A 25852-nucleotide genomic window follows, 5' to 3' on the forward strand; every position below is an offset into this window, starting at 1 on the left:
TCAGTGTAGTCAAAACACAGCACTCGTGTTTATAACGAAGCTTTCTTTAATGCAAATTTTCCTAACACCTGATTCTTTTATTTATATAATCCCATTGAAGAATTTGAGGAATTTGTTAGCCTTAATCACTTTAAAGTCAGACTTACCTTAAACATTTCATCTCCATTCCTAAATCTATGTTTCCAAACTATGGGAGTAGTCTTACTTCTTATTACATTTCCCTGCAGCCTTCCAATGGATACAGTCTTTTCCTTCCTTCCTGTGGCTCTTATATTCTGTCCCATAGCCTGCTCTTACTTAATTCAAGTCCTTCTGAGCTGATCCTAAATTAATACTCTCTCGTAATCATAGCAACTAATAAGCTATTATAATTCTTGACAGACTGACTCTGACATACATTTTACTCGATTCAGGCTGTGACTTCATTCTGAACGCAAGGAGACATTCAACCAAGCCTGCGTATCTGGGGGAGCTGTTTCCCCTTCCTGTGGTTTGTTGCTATGGCAAGCGAGTTGCCCTGGGGGTTCAGCTGAGGGCTTGGCTCTCACGGCGCTTCCCAGCTCTCCGCTGCCTCTGAGCCCGTGTGGGGGAGCCTCCAGCAGACGCAGCCCGGCGGTGCTGTGATGCAGATGTAACGGGGCCAGCGCACAGAAGCCGCTGCTGTACTGAACTTCTTCCCTGTCTGCCATAATCAGGACGTACGACACCACGGCAAACTGCTTTTGAAAAGGCTGGGTATGGAAATGTACAAGGATTAGACGTCACTGTGTCCGTGCAGCCACAGGCCGCAGCCAGCACGACCCACGGCTGACCCCGCGACGCCTTGGGGCCCCGCAGGCACGGCTTCCTCTCCCTACAGGGCCGGACCCACGCTGCCCCGTGCCACACTCTCGTGGTCACGGGGCTTCGTCCAGTGTGCCCGCTGCCTAATTGTATTAAAATGCTATTAATACTAGTATTAACAAAATAAATAAATAAATAACAAACAAAAAAACGGTTTGGCGCTAGGCATGCCCCGCGTCGCGGCCAGATGACGTCACCAGCAGCGCACCCATCCTCGGCCACGCCCGGCTGCCGTGCCGCCACCAGAGGGCGCCCCCGCCTGCGGCGCGCGGCCCCGCCCCGCCTCATTGGCGCCCACTCGGGGCGGGGCCGCCGGGTCACGTGCCCTCCCGCTCCCGCCCGCCCCGCCAGACGGTGCTGGAGGACCTATCCCATAATGCTCCGGGGGCGGCGCGGGGCGGTCTGGAGGCGTGTCTCTCTGCCGCCGCGGCACCGCCTCTGCCGGAGCGGAGCAGCGCCCCCGCCCGGGCCCCGCCGGCGCTGCCGCCGCGCTCCCCCGGCCACGCGCGGACATGTGGCGGCGCGGCGGGCGCTGAGCGCGCGGGGCCCCGCGAGCCCCGGCGGCCCCGAGGCGGCGGAGCGGGCGCGGGCATCCGGACCCGGACCCGCCGCTCCCTGCGGGGCAGAGACCGCGTCAGGGAACGTCGCGGCGCCAGGTGAGCGCGGCGGCTGTCTCCGGCCGCCTCCCTCGGGAATTTCCGCGCGGCGAGGGGAAGTTCTCGGGGCCGCGGGCCGGGCGCTGGCGGGCCGGGAGAGGGGGGCGGGCGGGAGGCATTGCAGTCCCGCTTCGGCCGGGGCCTTCGCCCCCGCGCGGAGCCCGCCGGGCTGGGGCGCTCCCGCCGCTCCGCCGGGCTGGGGCGGAGTTTGCTGCCGGCTCCGGCCGCGTTTTCCCCCTTCACTCCCCTCCCCACCTCTCCTCGTCGCCCGCGTCGTGGCGCCGACCGGGAGCGGTGCTGACGCTCGGTCGCCGTGGCGAGACGCGGGTCTGGCGCCCATATCCGCCGGCCCCCCTGGGGCGAGAGGGGAAACAAAGCGGCGCGGCCGGGACGATCCGCCGGCCCCCTCCGTGCCGAAAGCTTTTGTGAAGCCGCACCGGGAGGAACAGCAGCTCTGCCCGCTGACCCATGAGCGGGGCTGAACAAAGATACGGCCCGCGGAGCACCGCCGTCCCTCTGCTCCCGGTGGGGTGGGCGCACGACCGGACGCCTGGAGCTGTAAACACCGGCGGCTTTTGCTGGAGGAGCGGCTTCTGGGACCTTAGAGCTGTGGAGGAAGTTGCACGGAGAGGCTCAGCTCAAAGCCTAGCTCTGCTTTTGTGCTGGTGTGGGACCGCGACTTAGACATCAGCAAAGTTGTGCAGGGGAGCGCTGGAGCCTGGAAGTAATTTACCGAGCTAGTGAGATAATTTCCAGTTTTCGTATTTTATAGTACATGGTGTCCTAGTTTCTTTCTTTTTCTTTTTTTTTTCCCTCTTTGGTGAGTATTAAAGAATATTATTAACTTGCGCCCGAAGTGTAACTCATAACTTCAAAACAAAGCTGTATTGTTAGGACTAAAATTGGTCCCCTCCCTCTCACGATGTTTTCCTCTTAGACTACTAATTAATTTTAAATTCTTAGGAAGAACGAGATAACAGAGAGAAAGGCCAGGTAGTTACCGTATATTTAGTATCAGTAACTAAGTGCTGTTGGCAAAGAATTATTTATTTAAAATGTCAAGAGACAGTTAAGGCTGTGCCCATCTAAGTAATTATTTTATGATGGATTGGAATGTGCCTGATTCTTGAACCTCTATTTTAAGTTTGTAATTGTATAGCTTCGGTAACCTTAAAGGGAAATCTAGCTAACTGAGTGTCCACTGTTAAGTTTGTAGATCACTAATGTGTGGGGGCTTTTGATTTTCTTTTCAGTGGGTCATAGTTTTAAGTATAATCTGACTTAAGGTTTTACTATGTAGGTATTCAGATTCTTACACATGGGAGAGTAATTTTGTCATGATTTCATTTGCTCTTAGCATAAATAAGTAATAGGCTTCTTAAATGAAATGACAGTGACAAAAAATTTGCTGTTATTTGGTTGATTATATGTGATAATCCATGTATCATCTTTTTTAACGGGAAAAGCTGTATTTGGAAACTTAAAGTATTAAAAGAAAATGGTTAGCATCCTCTTCAGTGGCATGGAAAATACTTGGAAATGATCCCGAGTACTTTTTCAAGTGTTTCCTTTAACATTTCTAACATTTCCTTAACATTTCTAGGAATACAGTGTTTGATTTTGTTATTTCCTGAGATAAGATGAGACATATTTGAGGTGGGGATGGCTGTTTAGACTTTTAGTCAGAATATTAAATCTTTTGAAGCTTTCTTTTCAGTAGTTTACATTTGCTGATGTGTCAGCTTTGAGTGACAAATGACACAAATAAGAAATATGTCTATTTTTTTCATGTTTCACTGACCTTAAAGTCTGCTTTGGAATGAGCAGGGCAAGCAACAGCTTTGTCTGTGAGGAAATCTCTCTTCCAAATGGTCATGGAAGAGAATGTTTTTTCTGACCTTCTTGAATAGCAGTGATCTTGGGTTGTTGAGTAATCCTGGGTATAGTTTACCTCGTATTCGGATTACCTTTGGAAACACTTTTCCAGGTATATAGTGAGTATTTTGGCCCTGATTTTTATGGTTCTCTATCACATGTGAAGGCTGTTTGTTGCATGTGTGAAGGTTGTTGAGTTTGACCCAGTAGGCAATTGTAAGTTTACCTTATTCTCTAGTTAGTCAGCTATTGCATTGGAAACATCTAGATGATAAAAGAGTTTCTCTGTGCTCTCAACTGGCTGTAGTTTGATGCAGTTCCTGCATGGCTTCTAGCCCCTGGTTTTATAAAACTTGTAGACAGTTCTGCTCATCATACATGATTGTTCTTCTCAGGTTACATAGATCTATTGGTTTTTTGTTTTATCCTGTTATAGGGTTTCTTTGCAGGATCTTCAGTCTTCCACTGTCCTGAGTACTAAAAAAACCTGTGCAAAAACTTTAAATTACTTAAGTGGGTTTTATATAGACATTAAAAGGTAATTTTTCTTTCAAATAATGATGTCTTTAAACATACTTTATATTAATAGGGATGAAGAAACCACTGCTGGTAAAAGTTTGAAGGGCTGACTTGCCATACCTACACAAAATTGTTGAAGCCTGGCTTTCTGTCAGACTGATGTTCAGTGTTCAGATTTTCTTTGCCAGTTAGTCTAAGGCGAGGGAGAAAATTTGTCTTTCCAGTTAATACCTATACAAACATGCAGAGCAATTCCTCATGATGGCTAAACTGACTATTCAGTGCTGTCAAGCGTTGTTATCAGTTTTTCTGAATGAATGCTTAAATGGTTATGGTTAATCTGGTCAACCCCTTAAGGATGAGGTAGATTTTCTAAATCTTGACAGTGTCTAGTCTTTCTGCCTTTTTTTAATTGTGGCTTTGACATGCAGTGTTAAGCATCCTCTGTGTTCAATGCCAGAGATCTTTAAATGCATATGCTTCAAAGCAAGGGCTAGTTTGTGGCTTTGAATGTAGACACATTTTGTTTCATCTGTATGTACTAGTCCACCTTGCCCTGCAAGGCAGTGGGCTTGATTGGAGAGGGTCTGTGTGCATTGATATTGTATCTTCCGTACTTGTTTAGTCTCTTTTCACCCAACAGATGAGGATGTGGACACAATTTGCAAGAAAGTCGCTTAATTTTGATACCATGAACTACTTGAATCTCTTGTGTAGGAACATAGCTGCAGTCCTGAAGTAGCAAGGGAGGGCTGTAGCTGGAAGATGGAAGGTGAATGCACCTTTGTGTTTGCTAAAGCTGCAGCTCTGCTGTCTCAAACAGCTCTGTTAGAGAGGTTTGTCACCTCTGCATCTGGCTCTGGTGAAGCACCAAAGGCATGATGGGGGTGATGCTTTGGAGGGACTCTTAAAGGTTGAATGTGCATAATCTGTATTTAAGTACCCCACACCAAATCCAACAAGTAGTTTTTCTCTGTTGGGAGCTTTTAAAAAATCCAACCAACTAACTCTGTTGGTTTAATACAGCCTGGCTTTTAGTGGGGGCCAAGGAAACCACAGAGGCTGCTTCTGAGCGAGAGGCTCCACAAAACTTCTACTGTGTCCAGCAGATCCAATCCCTGAAGGCTCTGATGATGGACATATTGGCTGGCCCAATCAGAGAAGTTATCAACGCCTCTGTGATAACATATTTAAGAAAAGAAAAATCTGTGCACACTCTTCTCTTCTGAGGAGTGATGAGGTAGCCACTGGGGCCATCCCAGCACGGCAAATGGCCACGCGGCCAGTACCATGCAGCCGGGGCCAGCGCCAGGAGCACCCATGCGGCTGGGGCTATCTCGGCACGGTCTGCAGTAAACTGGGCTTGCTTAGGCACTTTTAGCCAGCTGTGCTGTGGGCAGAAGGGCAGGGGCAGCAGTTTCTCCTTTTTGGCATAAAGAGAGGTGCTGAATGGAGCCAGCGCCGCAGCGGCCAGTGCTGCCCGCACCGTGCTCAAGGAGAGCAGGTGGCCGACAACGAGGGGCATGATGAGCAATTCCCTGATGCAGAGCCCAGATGGGTTCAACCTTTCAGCACTACAAAACCCTATAAGAATTTTCCAATTGATAGAACTTGAGAACAAATGAACCTGCAAATGACAATTTTCTTCTGAGTCAGAGAAAAAGTGAGGGCATATGAGGAGAACAGCACTAAGGTTGATGAAAGAGGTTCTCTGGACGTTGGAGCTGAAATTTTTCTACAAGCTGTGGTGAGGACTATAATACAACAAACTGGTTCCCTGTTACTCATGAAGTACATGGAGGGATGCAGAGGTCCACTTGAAGCCTGTAAGAAAAGATGCTCATGCTGGAGCAAGTAGATGCTGAAAAGCTGTAATCTAGTGGGAAACTCAGAGGGAGAAAACTGTTGCTTCTGGAGATAAAGGACCATTTCTTCCAAAGGAGAGCAGTTCATTCTCAAAAGTACAACCCATGAACTAACGACCCATGAAAAACAGTGGTGGGAAAATGGTTTACCTGTGGGAGGGACCCAGATTGCAGCAGATTGGGCAGGACTGCTACTTGTGAAAATTAAAGCCATGCTAGAAAAGTTCACAGAGAACTGTCTCCCATGGGGAGGAGCCCATGGCACAGCAGAAAAAAACCCAAACTCCTTTCCCTAAGTGAATTGAGGAAAGATATTTAAAAAAACCAAAACAAAAGGACTAAAGACTCCCATGTTTTGTCTCTGTGCTGAACGTGGGAAGGAAGGAGGGGCTGGAGGGAGGAAAAATGTGTTCTAAAGGTTTGTTTTAGTTCTCATTATCCTCTTTTAATTCTGTTAATAAATTTTCTTTGTACCATTTAAGCTTATTTTGCCCTTTAGTGTTTTTTCCTAATCCTTATCTTAGCCCATGAGCTCTTCAGGTTTTCTTTACCCCTCCTCTGCTCAACTAGAGCAGAAGAGAGTGAGTATAGTTTTTTGTGGGTGCCTGGCTTTTAGCCAGTGTCAAACCATGACATTAAAAAAGACATAGAAAAGAGGAAGCTGCTTCTTCTTGAAAGATTTAACTTTTCTATGTTCTTTTATTGCAGTGTATCATTTTCTAAAGACTTGCAGTTGGAGAAACAAATTCAGTATAACTCAATGTGGAAGTTGTCACTTCTAAACTTGGGAAATTGTTAACTTCACAAAGGACAATCAAAATACTGCATTTGATTTATTCAGAAAACAAAGGCAGACACACCTGTGTAGGCATTGTACATATATGTCTTACATTTGTGTATGTTGTGCTGAGTATTTTCACCTATTTATTTTTTATTAGCAAGTTACACTATCTCACAAATTTTTTTTGATGAAACAAAAGTATTGCTCTTTTTTTCTTCCATGATAGCACAGAATTGGAATTTGAACTCAAAAATACTTTGTCATAGCAAAAATGAAAAGGTAACATTTTAATTTTATGGTTCTGTGATTGGTGGTATTTATTCTTTCTGAGATTTTCAGATTTTGCATTTGTGTGTGTATATATGTGTGTATGTATAAAAGAATACGTAGTGAGAATTGGGAAGTAGAAATGTCTTTGAGTAGCTGTTTTCTAAAGCCTAATAGTGTGGTAGATTGCATTATCTAATCACTTTTTCTAAAAGACACTAATAATAATGTCTCAATGCATTTTTTTATTTAAGGATTGCATTAAAATGCGATGGTTAGGGGTGAAAGTACTGTTTAACCGTGATTTGCCTTTGCAGATACTATTTGTGAGTAAACTTCAATGAATTGAGTAAATTTGAAGCTTTTTCAAGCTAGTATGAAATTCATTGGAAATGCCAATTGTGTTAACCCTTGTTTTCCCTCTACTTACCACCTGGCTTTTGTTAGACTGCCAGCAGTAATAAAGAATGTGAAATTCCAGTGCCTGATAGAAGTCTTCATCTCTGTCCATATCTTTAAATAGCAACACAGGCTAAAACAGGAGCAATGAAACTGGTGCTTTTCTTGCTATGCCACAGGAGAGATGGAGACACATGAAAATGAGTTGAACTAATATTAAAAATCTGGATGTTAAGGTAGAATCTGATGGTAGGCATGTGGTCTTAATTGGTCTGCCAATTAAGTTATTCAGAGTGAATAACTTCAGCAGTTTTGGACATAGGAGGGACAATTAAATTCTCCTCTGCTTTCCATATAGCTACTGAATAAGCACTTTCTTTATGCAGTTTTGCTTTTTTAAAAATGTTCTTAGTATGTCATTTGTTAGGTAAGAGGTGGTGACTGTCGTGGATAGATGGGTGTAACAAAAAGTAATTTGGGGTCTTATGAAATAGCTGGAGAAAATCAATCTGTTAGGCCTACCTTGAGCTCATTGGAGTTTGGCTTAGAGATGTTACCAAATAAAGACACCTATAACAATGAAAGTAAAGTATATTCTTCTCTTTAAACCTATGAAATTGTGATTTTTAAGATGCAGTTTCATCAGTCCAAGCAAGAAAGGTACCTTATACAAGTCTTGGATAAGTTTGTGGGTTCCAGTGGTTATTTTGTGGCTGTTATTCTGGCAAGAAAATTTGAATGACAGTGGAGTTCCTCATTGTGGGGAGCTTCTAGCGTTGTTGATATGGGAAGCTTGAAGTTCTTTTTGAAGGTTTGCAATGGCATAGAATAATCAATTATAACAAAGCCTATGTTGGTCACTTAAGAATTCACAGTAAAGTACCATTGTGTTGTAGACAGTTTCTTGATGCCATATATATGGTGAAGCTAAAAAGGTGATGAGTGTAACTATCTGTTAGACTCACTTCACAAATTGGAAGGAAAGGTGATGGAGTTCAGGTTGTATTTTCAAGCCCAGATTTGAGGTTGCCATCTTGCATTAGTAGTTTGTGTTACCTTTCTTTGCGTTGCTGTTTGTGTTAAGGGCTTTTTCTTACATATCTGTCTTCCGTTTCTGGCTGGGGTTTCCTAACTTTATTTAAGCTGTCCTGAAAGTTACTGCTGAGTAAGGGCTGTGAAAACAAGATCAACAGTAATTGAATCTGCTTATTCCCTGTCTATCTACTACTTCTGAAATGACGTCCAATGCATTGTTATTCTACAGATATTGTAGGAGATTTTGTACAAAATACAATTACACTTTAAATTATTATAGTAGTCATAAATCCTTTGCAAGCTCTCTTTTCCCACAAATACAGCATTTATTTTTGTTGAGTTTTTGTAAGAGGTTAGTGTAGGTCTTTGACCTGAGCTTATGAAATTCTGTTATTTAAAGCAAGAAGGAGCTTGAGGACTGTATTTTTGGCATCATAGCTTTCATCTAGTGGTTTGGTTTTTTTAAAGTGTATGCCTCGGAGAGGCAAAATGTACTTTTAAATGGGTGTATTATTTTCTTTCTTTTGTTTGTTTTTGACTCTGTATATTTTACTTGTAATCTGAAATTTCTTTTTGCAGGAATACAATTTTTTAAATCATGAACATGTCATAAACATGACACAAATCTAAACCCTTGATTTGATGTTCCAAATGAAGGAACAGCATAGAGGACTCAAATTACTCAAATTTACTAGAGGACTCAAATTCAGGGTATTTTTATCAAAGCTGTGTCTATTGTTCTAATCTCCTGTAGTCCTTTTATTTCCAGTGTAAATTAAACCATAAAGTTAGAGGAAAGCCTGTGCATTATATAAATTTTGTTAGAAGAATAGCCTTCATTTTGAAGGGGTTCAACATGCAGAAGCTAAAAAATGTGACTACTACGGTTTAGGTAAAAGAAAAAATAGTGGTAGTCTGTAGTTGGACAATTGCATGTTGTTTCTTCCTTTGCTGCATTTGTCCTTTTTGTCTACAGATCAAGATGTTTCTCTAATTACCTACCACTCTCCTGTTGCCCCATTACTTTTTGCATCTTAAATATTCTTCTTGCTGCTGTCCCATAGCTTTTAATTTGAGCTCAGTCTTACTCCATTGATTTTGCCCATCATTTTTCCTTTCCCTGATAAAAGGTCTTAGTCTTCTCTGCTTCTGTATTTGCTAGGTCTTCTAGTTCAGCTCCCGCATCCCTGATGTTTGAGTCTGGCTATTTGGGTGTGACTAGGATGGTATTAAGAAAAATAAAGATGGTCTTTTTAGTTTCTTTAGCATCAGAGAGATGATTGCAACAAGTCCTGCTGTGTTGCCATAGCACTGGCTGAAGTATGCTCATTCATCTTGTGGGAATGTTGTATGTGCTGTGTAGCAGTGGGTTAGGAACTTAAAATTATTTGTGTATGCTAAGCACAGATTAAGTTTATGAGGGGGAAAATTAAATGCAATGACTAGGAAAGATTCATTGACTAAATGCAAACTTTTTTTCCCCCCAGATCTGTGACATGGCTGTATTTGGAAGGGTTACTCGTGTGGAAATCATGTTCTTACTCGCAGTGACCCACTGCCAAATATCTGCTCTTTGGTGGAAAGCATGAAAATACTCGTGCTTCCAAGTGGCTAGAAAAAAAGTACTTTAAAAAAAACAAACCCTGTTCTTGGAAATGGCTGAGCCATTTTTGCTGACTTTGGTATGTAATGCTATCCCTTCCAGCTGCAAAAGTATGCATATGACTAAGGAGCCTAACCAGCAGAAGGCAAGGGCTTGAGTTTAAGCTGATTCAATTTAGTTGCTTGAACCATTTGCACTATGACAATAGCACCTAATGCCTAATGAGCTCCTGTTGTTTGTGAATCCAAATTTCACCCAGTTTAGTCACAGACTACTTAGAAGAAACACCTAAGCGCTGAATTCTACATTTTGTGAGAGCGTGTTATGTACCCTATATTCTCTTTCATCTTTTTTGTATTATGGTAATTACTACAGTATTTTCATGTTTTGTTATCCAGATATGAAATGATGTGACTTAGCCGGTGGCAAACACATGTTCTTCTTACAGGGCTGGTTGTGGTGTAGTGCTTCTTCTGTTGAGAGTCTTATCATGCATGTGCATGCACAGGAGAAACAGCAGCACAGTGCACATTGCCTTCTGTTGAAAACAGTGGTTTGGAAAGAAAAGCAAGGTGGGCTTGTAGTTTCTGTGAATGCACATTTCATCACCTTGTATCAGTCTTTAGAAGGTTTTATTCATCCTGTCTTTTGTATAAATGAGGCTGGTTTTTCCCAAGGGACTTAACTACAGCTCCAATGAATGTTTCCTCCTTATGGCTATTGTGAGCCCAGCCATGCGCTTCTGGAAAGATTAGGTCTAGGATTGTTTTATAAAATTCAGAACATCTTTGGAAAGCAGTGTTATCAGTGCAGACTTACTGAGGAGCTATCCTGCAAAATTGCCTTAGTTTAGCATTTAGGGAAGCTGCATGTCTTTGCCCTCGCTGCTTTTGAATTGTCAAGAGCTGACAGAGGCTTGAGTAACATAATTTGTCCTCTAGCAGAGTAGGAAAGGGTTTTCCCACGGATTTGAGAAGTGTCACTAAAGAGCCAGCTGGGACACAAGCATAACTTTAATTTACAGTTTAGAATGATCAGCTGGGAACATATACTTTGAATCAAATGAAGCTGCACTGTGACAACTAACTCCACTAAGTGCCTTTTTTGGTTTTTTTGTGTTTCTTTCTGACTAACAAGTTTAGCTCTATCTAGTTTTTGGTCTGCAAATTGACTTTACCTAAATACAGGGCCATCTTGGTTGTCAGTGGTCACCCTGAAGCATACTGATAGTATAGAGGTGCCACTTAGCTGTATTTTGACATGTAATGTCACATGGTCTTATGGGCTAACCTCACAGCTGCTGCCAGATACTGAAAATCTTGTGGGATAATTGATGTGCATTGACTTATGGAGAAACCTGCTGAAGTACACAGTTTATTATCACCTTTAAAACGAGTTCAGGAGAGATCCTAAACTTCTGCTATCCATCCTAGGGGAACAAAATGTTTTCTAATAGACATGCTCTCATGCTCTCATTTTTCCCTCAGAAAATAGGGCTCCATCACCATCAGCATGGTGAGAACTGATGAATACAGAGAAAACTTCTGTGTTTTTACAAAGAGAATTAATATCTATTTGAGGCTTTAGCTGTTTTGGTCAAACATCATACCTTTTGTGGCTTGCTGGAAGCATCGGTTTTAATATGGATTGTCCCAGTAGTTATGTGGATGCTCCTGAGTCTGGCAAATCAGCCATCCCATGTGTGACATCTCTGGGGAAGGAGGGGTGATAACAACAATATTTCACAAACTTTGGTGCCTGGTGTTGTTTTAAGTTAGTTACTGCTTAAGAATGATTAATTGGCTTGTTCTTTTGGGTGGATTCTTCAGATGGGAAGGATGGGATTTGGAATTTTGCTGAAGAATGATTGCTTTATTACCAGTTAACTTTTGGGACAAGATTTTTGAGTGTCATTTTATTACTGCTTGTTACTCTTCTGTAACCTACATCCTCATTTTTTTTTATTACTAGCTAAAAACTAATGAGAGCTGGTTACTTGTGGAACGAAGGGAACATGAAGGTTGGTGGACTGGAAGGCCAGCTACATGACTGGGATTCTGAGATTGAAGGGATGCTTCTCCCATGTTTGAGTTTCCTAGTATAGAGAGAGATAGGAAGTTCCTTAATAGGTTCCTGTTGGTGATAGTAACTTGGTTGATGTCTGTTGAGTAGTAAATCTGTTGGTTTAGATTTCTTACAGCTTTGGTAAGTTTGTACTAAAGAACATTATATGGGTTCCATGCTGTTGCTAGAGATATTAACAGTAAAGTGTAAGTTTTACAATGTAAGTATATTGCCCTTTTTTCAGGTTGGTAATCTGCCTGGATCTGTATTGTAGTGAAGCTTTTTGGATGGTGACTTTTCTAAGTAGAGCTAGAACTTTGTTATTCACCCTTATACGTCTGAATAACTATGATGAGTGTTCTTCATTTAATAATCGTAGAATGCTAAAGCAACTTGGGGATCAGCATAAGATGTCAAGGCACAGATACATGAAGTGGTTTTGCTGACATTGCTAGGCTACCTTTTTACACTGTCCAGTAAACAGAAGTGTTTTGCTTGCAAAACTCTAGAGTTCAGTCTGATTTGTAGCAGCACTTCAACACCCAACATTCTGTAGAAGACATGGTGTCCCCTACAGTTTATAGAATATTCTCAAATATGTGGGGGTCTTATTAAATGGCATCTTTCTTACTACTCTATTTTTTGCTTAAGTTTTGCAGGTACTCCTTTGTTAAACTTCATCGAGGACCACTGCCTATTTCACTTATTTAGCAAGAAAAGATCTGTACTGCAGGTTTAGAGACTATTTATAAGTATTACACATAGGAAGGAGATTACCTTGTGTGTGTGTGTCCACTGTAAGGTTCTAAGTCTTAAAACTCCTGACTTTCTGGATGGTCAGACAGCTTACTAAATGATAGTCTGCACTGCATCTGAGTCACTGGAGCAGTTCTCAAGCACATTTTGATGGGAGTTATGCCTGCATTCCCTGCTTAGGAGGCAGTTATGGTGTTGTCCTGTCCAGTGCTGACTGGACATGAGTGTTTGCAGCTGCTATTCACATTGTTATTGTTGAGTGGGCCACAAAAATTAAAACAATGATTCAGGGACATAGCTATAGCCACAGCATCTCTAATTGAAGTGTGCATGTCAGTATCTTGCTGCTAGATTATGGAAAATCTGAGGATAATATCTACTGTGTTGCTTTGGGTAGGATGGCTTTGTTTTTGTTTGTTTTTTGTTGTTGTTGTTTGTTTTTGTTTTTTGTGTAGGGAAGGGAAGAGCAACAGACAGCAGTGTACTGTTTAGTGTGGTATAGTTCTAGCCATTTGGTTTTGGTAGTTTTCTCCTGTGACTTTACCTTGCATTTTCATGGACCTGGCAGCTGATCTAGATAGATACTGCTGTGTCCTTGAAGGGAGTTTGACAGCAAAGTCTGAGCTTTTTTTGTACTTTGCCACTGCCAAAAGGGGGAATGCCTTTTTATTTCTTCCCTCCCTCATTCTGTCACTTGCAATGTCTTTGGACACCTATGGCTCTTAGTGAGTCTGCTCACCATCACTAGTGGTGAGAAACATAGCTGCTTCTTAGGGTGGCAGCAAACTGTTAGATTAGCTCAGGTCTCTTGGGTAATTTCATCCTTAGAGGGTCTGGAAAGAGTCTTTGAATCAGCAGTATCTCCTTGCCTGAATAGCAGTGATTCTTTCCAAGACACTGGATCTACATGAATAGGCTTAAACCACCTATAGAAAAAGATTTCTCTCTTTATTCCCCAAGGCATAGCACTGGTCTTTTTCTTTCTCCTCATCTTTGTTGATTCTATTGCATTTGATTTGGGAATGCAGACAAGGTGCAATTTGAGCTTACAGAGAGTAAAGATCCTCTTTAAAAGCCTGCTTTTGAGTGTCACCGTCGGTTCTATTCTCACTAATGTGCTGGGCCAAGAGATTTTACTGCACAAAGGAGAAAATCCAGGATAAGTGCTTCCAGATTCCCAGTGTAGCCCTCATTTATTGAAGGACAAACATTACCCAATTGTCACTTGAAGCAAGTCTACTTTCCAGGCTCTTCTGACAAATCAGAAGTTTTTCCAAATAAAAAAAAAAATTAAATAACTGTGAAGGTTCTTGATGTACTTAAACAATACCCAGTAATGTGGGGTTTTTAATATATTTTTTTTTTTGCTGTATGTATTGTGTTAGACATGGTGATACGAGTAGGTCAAAAGCTTTTCAAATGTTCAATTGCCATTGCAAATAACAAGTGCTTTCTCAGCCCATCTCTTAAGACAGCGCAAAAGTTCTGGCAAAATGTTTAAAAAATTTAATCAGCAGCTGGATGTTTTCCCAGTAATGATCCAGAGATTAGGATGAGCCCATATGAGGAACTTCAGAAGATATGTGTTCTGTCATTAACTACTAAGATTACAATAATGAAAACCACCACCAGCAAAAATCTGTTTTTGTGAATGTGACTAGTTGTTGAGATCTGTTTTCTTTAAAAATGTATTTGCTGAGGGAGCCGCTTAAACCTCTTTCCCAGATTTCTTAATGACCATGAAAATGCATAGGGAGAAACAGAATCCTACTTATTACTGCCCAAAATTTTGATGGAAGTAAAGGTTGTTACTGTTGTTTATTAAGCAAAAAAATTCTGTGTACTAAATATATGTCTGACTGTTGTTTCATAATCTGATTGTTTCTTGAGTTCTTAAAAAATAAAAATCAAAAATCAAATCATGACTAATGAGTCCCCCAAATAATTTTTAAAATAAATTGTTTTTAAGAGAAACAGAACAGTGAAAATAACTTACTACTCTTGAGTATTAATGTAACATGTATCTAAGAAGCTGAAAGTTTGATTTCAAATGTTTCCTGAGTTAAATCTGTTGCAGAAATGAGTAAAGTATCTTGAACATAATTTTTCACTTTCACACTGGAGACTTTGTTGCATGTGTTCTTGATTTCCATCCCCCTTTCCAGCTGAACTGGAATACTTCTATGTAGCTGAGTCTCTAGACTGTTATTATGTTGGAGGAAGAGGGTATTTAGTTGATGCATTTCATTTACAGTGTATAAAGAATGCTTGTAAAGACTTTGTCTTGTAGTTAGGCAAAGAAGGAGGCATGTGCTAATTTCATGTGTCACTTATAATTAGGCTTCTGTAATTTTTTTAATCCAATTTTTTTTTTTTATGTCTTTTTAAGATTTTAATGTAACAGATTCATTAAGGAATTAAGAGGCATGACTTTGAACAGACCAAGTCTTTTCTTTCCATGTGCACAATGAATTAGTGTGGAAATAGAGCTCTGTTTTTAAGTTGTGAGTTCTATGAAGTAGTTTGTGTGAATCACACTTCTACTTTTGTGATATAGCAAATAGTTTCATGTGTGCATGGTACTTAGTCTGCTTTATGGAATTGTTTAAATTCTTCTTGAAGCTTTGTCAGATGGACAGTGACAAATCTATTACCACAATCTACAGTTACCTCTCTTTAAGCACGTTTGTTGGTAGATGCATTCCATGAAAATAAGAGCAGGAATTTCATTTCCTTGGAAGAATAGTCTGGAAACTTAATTATTTTAAGAGAACAGAGAAATGAGGTAGTGTTGTGTACCTGTGCTAGTATCTCTGATCACTGTTCTCAGTTAAATATACTAGGATACCCTTGTCTTTATGTCAAATATGAAATAAAGTAAGATATTTCTCTTAGAAAGTAATTCCATTGAGAATGTACAAGCACCAGAAAAGTACCATGTTGGCTGTAATGCTATGCTGTCTTGAGGCATTCTTAGGAAGGATTATCTGGAGTTTGGAGAGGGTTGATTTTTTTATTTTTTAAATTTATTTATTTATTTAATTTTGGTCACAACATAGTATAGTGCTTGTTGCTGGCTTGTCACATTTTGGGAAAAATAAGTATTCTGTTTTCTATGCTGTCTGCTCTTTCTAAACCACCAGCTTCTCTTTTCCTAACTCTGCTTTTAATCATATAAATGTAGTAACAGTCCAGTGTTAACTCTTCTATTTTAATGCCTGTGATGGCCCTTTTAAAGTAGTACAGAAAACAGTCTTTTCAAAGTTAATTTGTTAAATACTGTGTAAATTTTGATACCTTTTTCTTTATTTATAAAAAATTCAGTAGTATTAAATTTCTTTACTGTGTTGTGTGAAATGCAATAAATATCAAACTGACAAAGTTGTGCTGTGCATAGTGATCTGTGAAAAGCATTAGCAGCACTCAGTATCTGTTTAAATAATAGACTTGTGAGAAGAATGGGGTAACCACATGTTTTCAGTTGCTGCATGTCTTGGATTTACTGATATTCTGTCAGAATTTTAGGATTTCTGGTTTTCTAATTATTGGAAGTGTTTCAGAATTGCTGGGATGTCTGTGTCTAGAAAGAGTGCAATGGAATACAAGATTACTTTTTCTGGGGAAAAACAAATTTGAAGAGCTTCTGTGTTCTGTTTCTGCAATCTGTTTTAGTGAATTCAAGACTTCTGTTATAATAAGTGTGAACTCAAAAGCTACTCCTTAATTTGGTATCTAGGCTGTGTTTATTAAATACTTTTCTGTGTAAGTATGCAGAGTACAGAATTCTTGATATTGTCTTGAAACTGACTCAGCTATAAGGTGTCCTGGGACTTGTAGGGTTGAAAGATGTTTGAGTATAGCTTGTGGAATTTTCTGCTTCTGTAAAACATTGTTGAGGTTTTAAGATATAGAACAGGAGGGATGTTATATTTTATGTATAAAAGCATCTATACTGCACACAACTGCATGATTTACATTTTCTGGGGCCAAAGCCACTTGTGCAAATCAGAGTGAAAGCGACAGACCACAATCTCCTAAATTCATATGTGGTTTTGGTGGTCTTACCTGCCCTGATTTCATGCAGATTTTGCTTGTTGAAGGCATTAAACTTTAAAGGAGCTGCTTGACTTGGGTTGGGTTTAGTTTTGCTTAGCTTGCAAATGGTGGAGGTCTGGACAGTAGTTGTTTTGCCAAAAGAACATGCCTGTAGCTTACAGCATTGACTACAACTCAGTCAGTGTTAGTATTAGTGCTGGTAACCAGCCTATAGTTGATGCCATGTATTAATGATATCTTTTGAAATAATTTTAGATATAAAAATGTGATAGTGTAGGGGGAAAATCCGTTATAGCTAGGCTTTTCTTTCCTTGTCCCTTCACTTTTCCCTACCCACAGTTGGATTGATTCCCATGTTCTCTTTCAGGAATCAAAAAGTAATTTCTAATAGGAACATTGAAGCCATTTTGAATTCTAAATACAGATTTCTAATTAGTTTCACAGTTTTAACCATTTCTTTAGCAAACAGTCTGTGTTTGAGACTCACAGATCTGAGTCATGATTTCTTGGGTTGCCTAAGAAAATGAGAAGTATATGTGGTGGAAATGTGCAGCAGAGTTGCCTTTCTTAGTATTAAAAAAACACTTTCTGCTCCCAAGATCGAGCAATAAAGACTTGATCAGAAGAAAAGTTTGGGAAAGCAAATTCTGTGTTTCCCTCTTCTGTCTTGATGGTAGGGGGAAAGTATTGCTTCTGAGTGAAATAGGAAGTTTATTTGAGGAGTGGGATTGCGGCAGTTTCAGCTCTATCCTGCTGCTTTGTCTAGCAAAGGTGTTGAAGTGTGAGAGTAAACATCAGTTTGATTCAGGTTTGAATGCTTAAGTAGCAGATCTTTGTAATCTCTGATTTCTTCAATGTCTTCTGAAGTTTTAGTTTGTCCTTTTAAATACTACTAATTTTTAAAGCTTCATGTTGTTTTGAAGAAACCTGTTGTTCCCTTTGGGGCTTGGGTTGGAGTGCAAATAGTTTGAATTATTTCCTTCTTGCTTTTGTCATATATAAGCTGCTTTCATTTTTCTTACTTGCCACTACCATGGTGACTCTAGGTTTGTAAAACAGCTAACTCTTCTGGCGCTTGGGTGCTTAAAGTTTGTTGCTTCAACTATTTGCATAGAGCAGTTTGCAGGTGTTCGTTACTGCAATGTTGCATGGGGTGGTTTGCATGGAAACTTAGCAATATGTTTAATTTTTAAAAATAAAAGCACCAGTGGTAGTCTAAAAACACTGCAAAAACTTTTTATCTGTTGAACAAAAGCAAATTTTGAAGTTGGAAACATCAGTTGCTAGACAGCAATGATGATACTTAGAAATTGCAGACATTGTAAATGCTCTCTTAAGTTCTAATATTATGTATTTCTACTCTACAATGGAGAATACTCATTAATTTTATTTTCAAGTTGCAATCTCAATGAACTGCTTCTGTTTTTCAGACTACATTTTGTAAGATGAAGAACAGAAAACGATGTATTCAAGAAACTGAGGATCAGACGCATGAAGGCATGGAAGGTAAATTTTGTGTGTGTGAAAATATGAAAGCATATTATTCAGGTTCAAGTTCTGAAGGTCTGATTTGTTTTCATTTGCTCTCTCAGTTAGTATGTTGCTTATTTTGAAAGAAGTTGTATAAACATAGCCACTATCTCATAATATTTGGCTCTGGCCTATGAGGTCCCCAAATAATTTCCTGTCTCTTCTCTTGTTATTACTTGGTAACTTCTAGTAGCAAAACAAAAATGTTGATAGCAATTGCTGTTCAGAGAAAATAATTAATTCAGAGTAAAATTTCTTTAAGAAGAGTTCATACATTACTGTATTCTGAAAACACTTTCTAACTCTTAACAAAATTTTTTATTTAATGTACATGATTAATATATTATATATATAATATAATATAAATATAATTTGATTAATAATCAAATAAATATTTAAAGATATTCAGATTAAGATAATTTTAAGAAAGAAAAACTAAAGGTAGACCCTGTGTATATAAGATAATGAATATAAAATATGCTGGTGAAATTTATGTCATGGAGGAGAAAGAACTTAGGGGTGTTATGTTTAAATGATAGCATAACCAATAGCAAGCAGTGTGATGCCTGCTTTATTGAAATATCCCTGTAATTGACTTACCTTTGTTTTAATGGCTACTGGTACAGTAGTCTGTGAAATATGTTGCTTAGCTTTTTTCACCTGAAACACAGTTTTCTGTTGTTACAAGCAAGTTTAATTCAAGTTTTCAAATCTAATGCAGATAAGAAGCTGGCCAGAGGAGTATTGAAAAAATTCTTATTTCTTTATTATTCAAATCTAGAAGGACTTTTTTTCAAAAACTGTCAAAACTTCAAAGTGTCAATGTTAATAATACCAGGTGAAGAAAACGAGGAAAACTGTTCCTGTTCTGCTTTATTGCATGATGGCAACACGTGCCCCATCTGCCTGAACTGCCTTCTAGAACAAGAGATTGGGTTTCCTGAGAACTGCAGTCATACATTCTGCATGACTTGTATTCTTAAATGGGCTGAGGTAAGACTGAGCACTAAGGTGTGTTTTTATCTTTCAGCGAAATCTATTGCATCTAATGCCTACAGATATTTTTTAAGAAAGTTAGAGGTTTTGGCTTTGCACGGAAATGTTCAATGACCAATTTGTAAATAGATTTTGGAAAACTTTCTTAATGCAATGAAGTATTTTGTGTTTTCTTTCACTCAACAGTTTTTTGTTCTATGTCAATAACTTCGTAAATAGTTCTGGAACCTTAAAGAAAAACGACTTGTTGAACAAATCCTTGATGACCTTGTTCTATTTAGTCCATTTTTTCCTCACCTATGTCATGCAATCATTGCATTGTCTGGTGTTTAACCTTCTCTGCAACTTTTTCAATTATCAGTATAAAACACCAAATTAATATTGCTTTTTACTGCAATGAGTGGGGGATTGCTGCCTTTTGTCCTGCTTCTTGGCTTAAATTTGTTTGTCACTTTGGTGAGACCACTGTTTAGTTTCTTTGTAATATCATTCTTTTGAAGTAAATGATGATTTTGGTTGCAGTATTCCCTTTAGAAGGTTGGTATCACTTGCCTTGAGGTATATATGCAATATGCTTATTCTTGCTATGTTTTTAATCTTAATTTTTGTGCTGTTTATTACTGAAAGGCAGTGGTAACACAATTTTCTGAAGAATTTGTATGAACTTCAGAGTATTAAAAAAAAGATTATTACATTAAAATTGCATTAGACTTACAAACCAGATAATAAACAAAGTTTCCTGTTGCCAGATTTTCTGTTTTGCATTTGATTCATTGGAGCAATTTTATTTGTAAGAGAAGAGGAAATTCTCACTTGCAATTTTACCCTGAGTGACTTAGCTGGTTGCTATAATGACAGCTGAAAAGCATTAAACCGTGATGTGCACAGGGAAGCAGTACAGTATATTGGCTTGCTGCTGGATTCAGGTTTATTCACATTGTCTAACAGATGCTTTTAAGCCCAATGAGGAAGAGAAATTTTCTTGTTCTAAAGGGGCGGATGAATGATCTGGCATTTTTCTTGTCACGTCAGTTTTATTTTTTGTGATCTGAAGTGCTATTCAAATAGAATAAAAGCAACTTCTCTTAAGAGTTGACAGGTAAAGTAGATGTGATGCCATAAAAAAGATGTGGGGGTGTCTCTAAAGCTACATAAGACTGCTGCTGCTTTTCATTCGTGACATCAGATAGGTAAAACCAGCCAGGCTTCCTTTTCTGAGGTTACCTGACGTCCAGGCCTGTTGAGTTCATGGAACTCCACTGCCTAAATCTAGTAGTTTTAATTAAAAGTAAAGTGACAAAAGAAGTGTTAAACTGTGTGACGGTTCAGAGGTTTCAGCTGTGAGAAGCAGATGAGGTTATATAGATTTGAAAGATAAAAAAAATATTATAAGCATGTCAGTATTTAAAACATGCTGATGCTGTGTGGTTTTTGCCTGTTACTAATATTTAGTAACTGAATGTGTTCTTTTTTGAGGAGTGTTCCATAAGGGTTAGCTTTCTCTGGTTCTTGGTTGATCATAGCCATAATTTAAGTCATTCTGAGTAATAAAGATATAAAAAAGATACAAAAATTAGCTGCTGTTTAAAAAATGCACTGCCTGATTCTGAGTAAAGATTAAGGGGTTTTTGTTGGAGTATAAACAAATTGATTTTAGAAATGGTATTTTCTTCTTTAAGTGCTGGAGAAAAACAAAATTGAGAATAAAATTTTTGCATGAAACCTTAAAAAAACCCCAAAAAACTAATATTCACATTATTTGACATGTCCTTTTGTGCATCTTCAGTTGTGCTCCTTACACTTTGAGGCTTTGCCAGCAGTCTGTGTTCAAGTTGGGTATTTCTTTTATTTTTCTGTATTGCATCAGGACCTCAAAATATAACAGGAGAAGCTACTTCTTTAAACTGTTATTTTCAAGCTGTACATAAGCATTGCTCTCCTGAGAGTTTATGGCTTTTGTGTATAACTTTGTAGACTCTAATCAAAACCAGGGTAGTTTAGGCAGAAGATAAGAGTTTTATGTTTCTGCTTCCTCGTCAGTCTACAGGAGATTCTCAACATTGCAACTGCAGTCGTGTCCTATACCAGCAGATCTGTCTGAAAGCAGCAGCCATAACACTTTGAACATCTTACTTTTTAAGAAATGAGAGAATATAGATTAAAAAAAAAAGCGCTTAAAACCAATAAAAAATAATATATAAAAATCATCTTTATTCTAAAGGCTAGAGGGAGGTAGGAAATTTGCCACGGAACAGGTCTAACACATTAGATCCTGTTGCCTAAATCTGAAGATTTAGTTTCAGAATTAAATAGCATTACAGTTGAGTCAGTGCTGTATTTTCTTTTCCTTAGAAGAAAGGTGTCTTAACACCTAAAAGAAAAGTGAGGGGCAGACCAAGAACCCCCACAAAGGAGTTAATCTATAGAGTAACTTTTTAATATGTCCCATGAATGGTTCCGCTCTCTTTGGCTGTGTTAATTGTGGCATTTGAGAGCATTGCTGTGCACAAAATTCAGTTGCCTATACTGTTAAACTCTTCTATACTATTGGACTGACAACTTGTGTGCCTTTGGCCATGCTAATTAGCACTCTTGCAGTCACTGCTGGGCAGCACTGGGCTGGCAGACTGCTGAAGGCTGTTTTCAGTAGGCACGTGAAGATTAACATAAATATTTGTCATCCTGTGCCAGCTGTCAACCACTTCTGTAAACCAACATGGTATAATTTGCTAATGAAGATTTTTAAGCTTGAGGCTTTGTATTTCAGTGACTCTGTGCTGGAAGATCATAAAAAGTAAAAGGTGCTAAATCAGGAACTGAGGTTACTGGACACACCCTTCAGTGGGTGGGATCGTAGAAGGACAGTGTAAGTGAAGGGTTACTTTCAGTATAAAGAGCTTGTATCTGTTAACATCATTCCAGCCACATAAAAAAGGGGGGAAGGTGTAGCCAACAACAAAAATCCTCTATCTAGAGTATATAAAAACTATCAATAATGTTGTGTTACACCAAAGGAAGCAATTACATTAACGCGTTTCTGTCATCTGTAATATTATTAGTACATTAAAACTGCTTGGGGTCAGAACTAATTTTTTAAACTTTTTTTCTGATAAACTTGTGTTTTGTATTTTCATTGGTAAGCACATGTTTTAGTTTATAATTGGTTGTGAGAGGATTTAAGTGAAACTGATGCAAAGAAAAGTTACATAGGCATCTGTGGCAAACATGCACACAGTAGTTAACACCCCCTCAGCTAAAACAACTGCTTTAGCGGCTGTGGTATCTTGTCTGTGCATTAGAGAAAAATCTCTACCTTTGTTTTTCTCTTCTATTCAAAGAAAACAGTCTTAGAAACAATAAATATTTACTTTACTGTAGGCAGTTTAACTTCCTTTCTGTTCTTCAGAGTGCTAATAAATGTACTGGAGATTTCCATCTCTGTTCTTCTATTAATTCCTCTAATGAGCCATCATAAGAGAAGAGTGTTGAAGAAAAGATTCAGTGTGTTGTCTGCATTATTACAATGTTGTGTATCAGACATCAATTTCAGTGACCCTCACCTACCAAACTTATTCCTCTCGTGTTCTGGTCCTGGTTTCCCTCATTATTTTTTCCCCATCTGATCTGGAAGTTGAGTATGTGCAGTCCTAAGTTCTCCAAAGTGTTGGGGCATATTCAGGTAGGCCCTGTACAGGATCTGTGGTTAACTAAATAAAACTAAGCAGTTGGCCCAAAGAGCTGTCTTGTATTTTGTTTCTAGTGGATGTTCCTAGGGGTTTTATTCATAGATTTTGATGTTAAGTTCTTAGAGTTGTCATTGCTGTTGCTTATAAAAGGCTTGGATCATAGAGTATGTGGAGTAAGCTACTGCACGTGTATATTCTTCTGAGGTTAAGGAGAGTTATCTGCATGATAATTGGATTCTTAATGTGTATTCTTTCTGATCTGGATTCCTTTTTTTCTAAAGAATATAGGAAGGAATCAGCTTATGTGGCAACAATCTCTGCAGTGATCTGCAGAATAGAGCACTGTGGGCAGTATTAATATGACACAAATGAAAAAAACAAATCGTGTTCAAAGAAACACAACCTAAAAACCCCAAAAATAACAGTGAAAAAACCTTTTTGTTCAAGTATACCCGAAGTGATCTATATGTAGATAGTTCATACGAGAACTGATGTTCAGAAAAACTGTATTAATCAAATTGTTTCAGAAAGTGTAAATTATAGATACCTTTTTGCAAATTGCATGTTTGCTTTGTAGTATACAGTTGTTCTTGGCTATTTCTCTGCTTAAGCAGCGGGGTTGGGCAAGATGACTTCCAGAAATCTCTTCCAACATCAACCACTTTGTGATTTTCCAAGAACATTTGTGTAGCAGCTTATGAATGTTAATGCTGTTGAAGCGTAGTGCAAAAGTCTGAGTGGTTTTCATTTTACTCCAGTTCTTGCCAATAGTGTCGATACAATTCAACTTAATTTGTCAACACTTTATGGCAATTTTGAATTGGAACTTAAGAACTAGCTAGCTGTGTCATGTAGGTAGTTTAGATTTGTAACTAAGTTGTCTGCTGATTAGGTGTTAAAACTGTCTGCTGTTCTTTTGTATATTATTATAATTGATTTTTCTCTCCGAAAAAGACTCTTGTCAGAAACTGTGCTTTCTTAAAGTATTACTATAAAACCTTTAAATGTACTTGTTTTTTAAAGTAGACTGAAAAAAACGTAATGGTAAGTTTTTACATGCTTCTAGAAAACAGTGCATTTTCTGATGTCTCCCTACTTTGGTTAAAATGTGGAGAGGGGTGTTTCTCACTACATGTGGTGTAATGGTCTCCCTGTTCACTGAGCTTGAGGTGGAATTGTGGGCTTCTTACTGTACTGTTATTACAAGGTGAAGTGAAATGTACAGACATGGCTTTAACGCTCTAAATCTCACTTTAAGCTTGAATTTAGTTAGGAGAATCTGATATTATTTGTGTGTAACAGATTATCTAAGAGTGCAGGATCATGTTTCTTTTTGCATTAGCTTTTCAATACAAAATTTGGAGAACAGACTTTATTATGAGACACTTAAAGAAAAAAAAAATTGGGGGAGGGATCTACTGCAGCAACTTGAATTCTGTACTTGCATCTTGTTGCTACTTGTTATGAAACCTCATAGCATGGAACTTGATGAGATGGGGATATCTGTCCAAGTTATTTTATCAGCCAAATATGTTTTGGGGTTAGCTTGCACCTGTTTGTATAGCTTTCTGAAAATTCCTGGCTGGAATATAGTAACTGCTTCAGCCTTTTGATTGCCTCACTTTGCTCAAATGCTGTTTGAAGTGATGCAGTTAAATTAGGGGACAATTGCTCCTTGAGTTTGGAGATCGCAGTTCTGTGTCACTCTAGCAGTTACAGGAATATAGAAATTATGTTATGCTTGTGGAGCTAAAGTGAGATTTTTCTAGAGGGTCATAAAAACAAAATAAAATATAATTTTTTTATTTTTTTTTTTAATCTGAAAACCAAACATATTGCTTGTGGATAACTTTTCAGGGCTTGCAGATTTTTGTGAATGCTTACACATTTTATGAAGTGAATTTTTCAGATATCACAGGATGGGTGAAAGAATGAATCACTGTGGATTTATCAGGTTTAACAGGAAAACTAAATACTTTCATGTGGAGAATAAAACAATTAAAGACATTTTGAAGTGTGCTGAGCTTTTCCAAGAAAATAACTGTTGGGAAGCAAAGAAAAGCAGGTCACTAGTACCAGGCTGAGGTTCTAATGATATTGATGATTACATTAAATACTGCATGTTCTGATTTTTAAAGCTATGGTAAAGAAAGATATTGTAAAAATCTGTGGTTCTTCTAAGGTTGTGATACATTTCACATACCTTCTCCCTTGTGCACAATAAAAGTGGTAGCTGCTCCTCGGACTTGTTCCATCTCAGCATCTTCTTTCTTATTTTAAATGTTCTTCATCAAAAAATACACAGTGTACATTCACTATTACTTACAGTGCTCCCTGAACAGAAACCTCAGAGGAGTGGAATTGCAACCTGCCTTTGATGAAAGAAGACTCAACACCTTTGTTACCTGAACCATGTTCTCAAAAAATGTGAGAGATGAGTTAAAGGCCGCCACTCCTCATAATTGCTTCTTGTAATGAATGATGACTTTTTTTTTACCTTTATGTAAAATAAAGTATAAATCCTGTCTTGCTCTTGGGAGAGGGACAGGGGAAGAACTTTGGATTTTTTCTTCCAGTTTTTCCAACATTTTAAATGTTTACTTTAATTTGTTAGCAGACAGGTGAGAGCTGATGCATGTTTAGACAGAACTCCCTCAGGGTACCAAACAACTGTACTCCACCTGGGGACTGGGGGTGTACAACCAAATGTCCTGAGTTTACTAGAATTTCTCTTGTGATAGTGTTGTCAGCTTACTGAAAATGCTAAGGCTACAAAAAGCAACTGAGTAGGAGTGGAAAGAGCATCTGTTGTTTCTGAACATATCTGAACCTAAAGGTAGTTTTTGACTCTTCCAGAATGTTTTCCTCCCTTTCTACTACTTTGTGAAACTTTATTAAGTTGTTAAACATTTGTTCAGGAG

General features: G+C 38.8%; 1 protein-coding gene across 2 annotated transcripts in view; it reads left to right on the forward strand.

Annotated features, from left to right (window-relative positions):
• The first annotated feature begins 1352 nt into the window (after positions 1-1352).
• LOC131593025 (protein SCAF11-like) overlaps positions 1353-25852 on the forward strand; it is a 47971-nt gene continuing 23471 nt past the window's right edge. The window contains exons 1-3 of one of the 2 annotated variants that reach the window (XM_058865178.1): positions 1353-1499; positions 18150-18225; positions 19088-19242. In XM_058865178.1, coding sequence (XP_058721161.1) covers positions 18165-18225; positions 19088-19242 — 216 coding nt within the window. In that variant the 5' untranslated portion in view covers positions 1353-1499; positions 18150-18164. Of the gene's footprint in view, positions 1500-2119; positions 2240-18149; positions 18226-19087; positions 19243-25852 lie in introns of those variants that run through there. The other variant, XM_058865180.1, reaches the window with a different exon arrangement.

The sequence above is a fragment of the Poecile atricapillus genome, chromosome Z, assembly GCF_030490865.1.
Source record: "Poecile atricapillus isolate bPoeAtr1 chromosome Z, bPoeAtr1.hap1, whole genome shotgun sequence".
In the NCBI taxonomy this organism is placed as follows: domain Eukaryota; kingdom Metazoa; phylum Chordata; class Aves; order Passeriformes; family Paridae; genus Poecile; species Poecile atricapillus.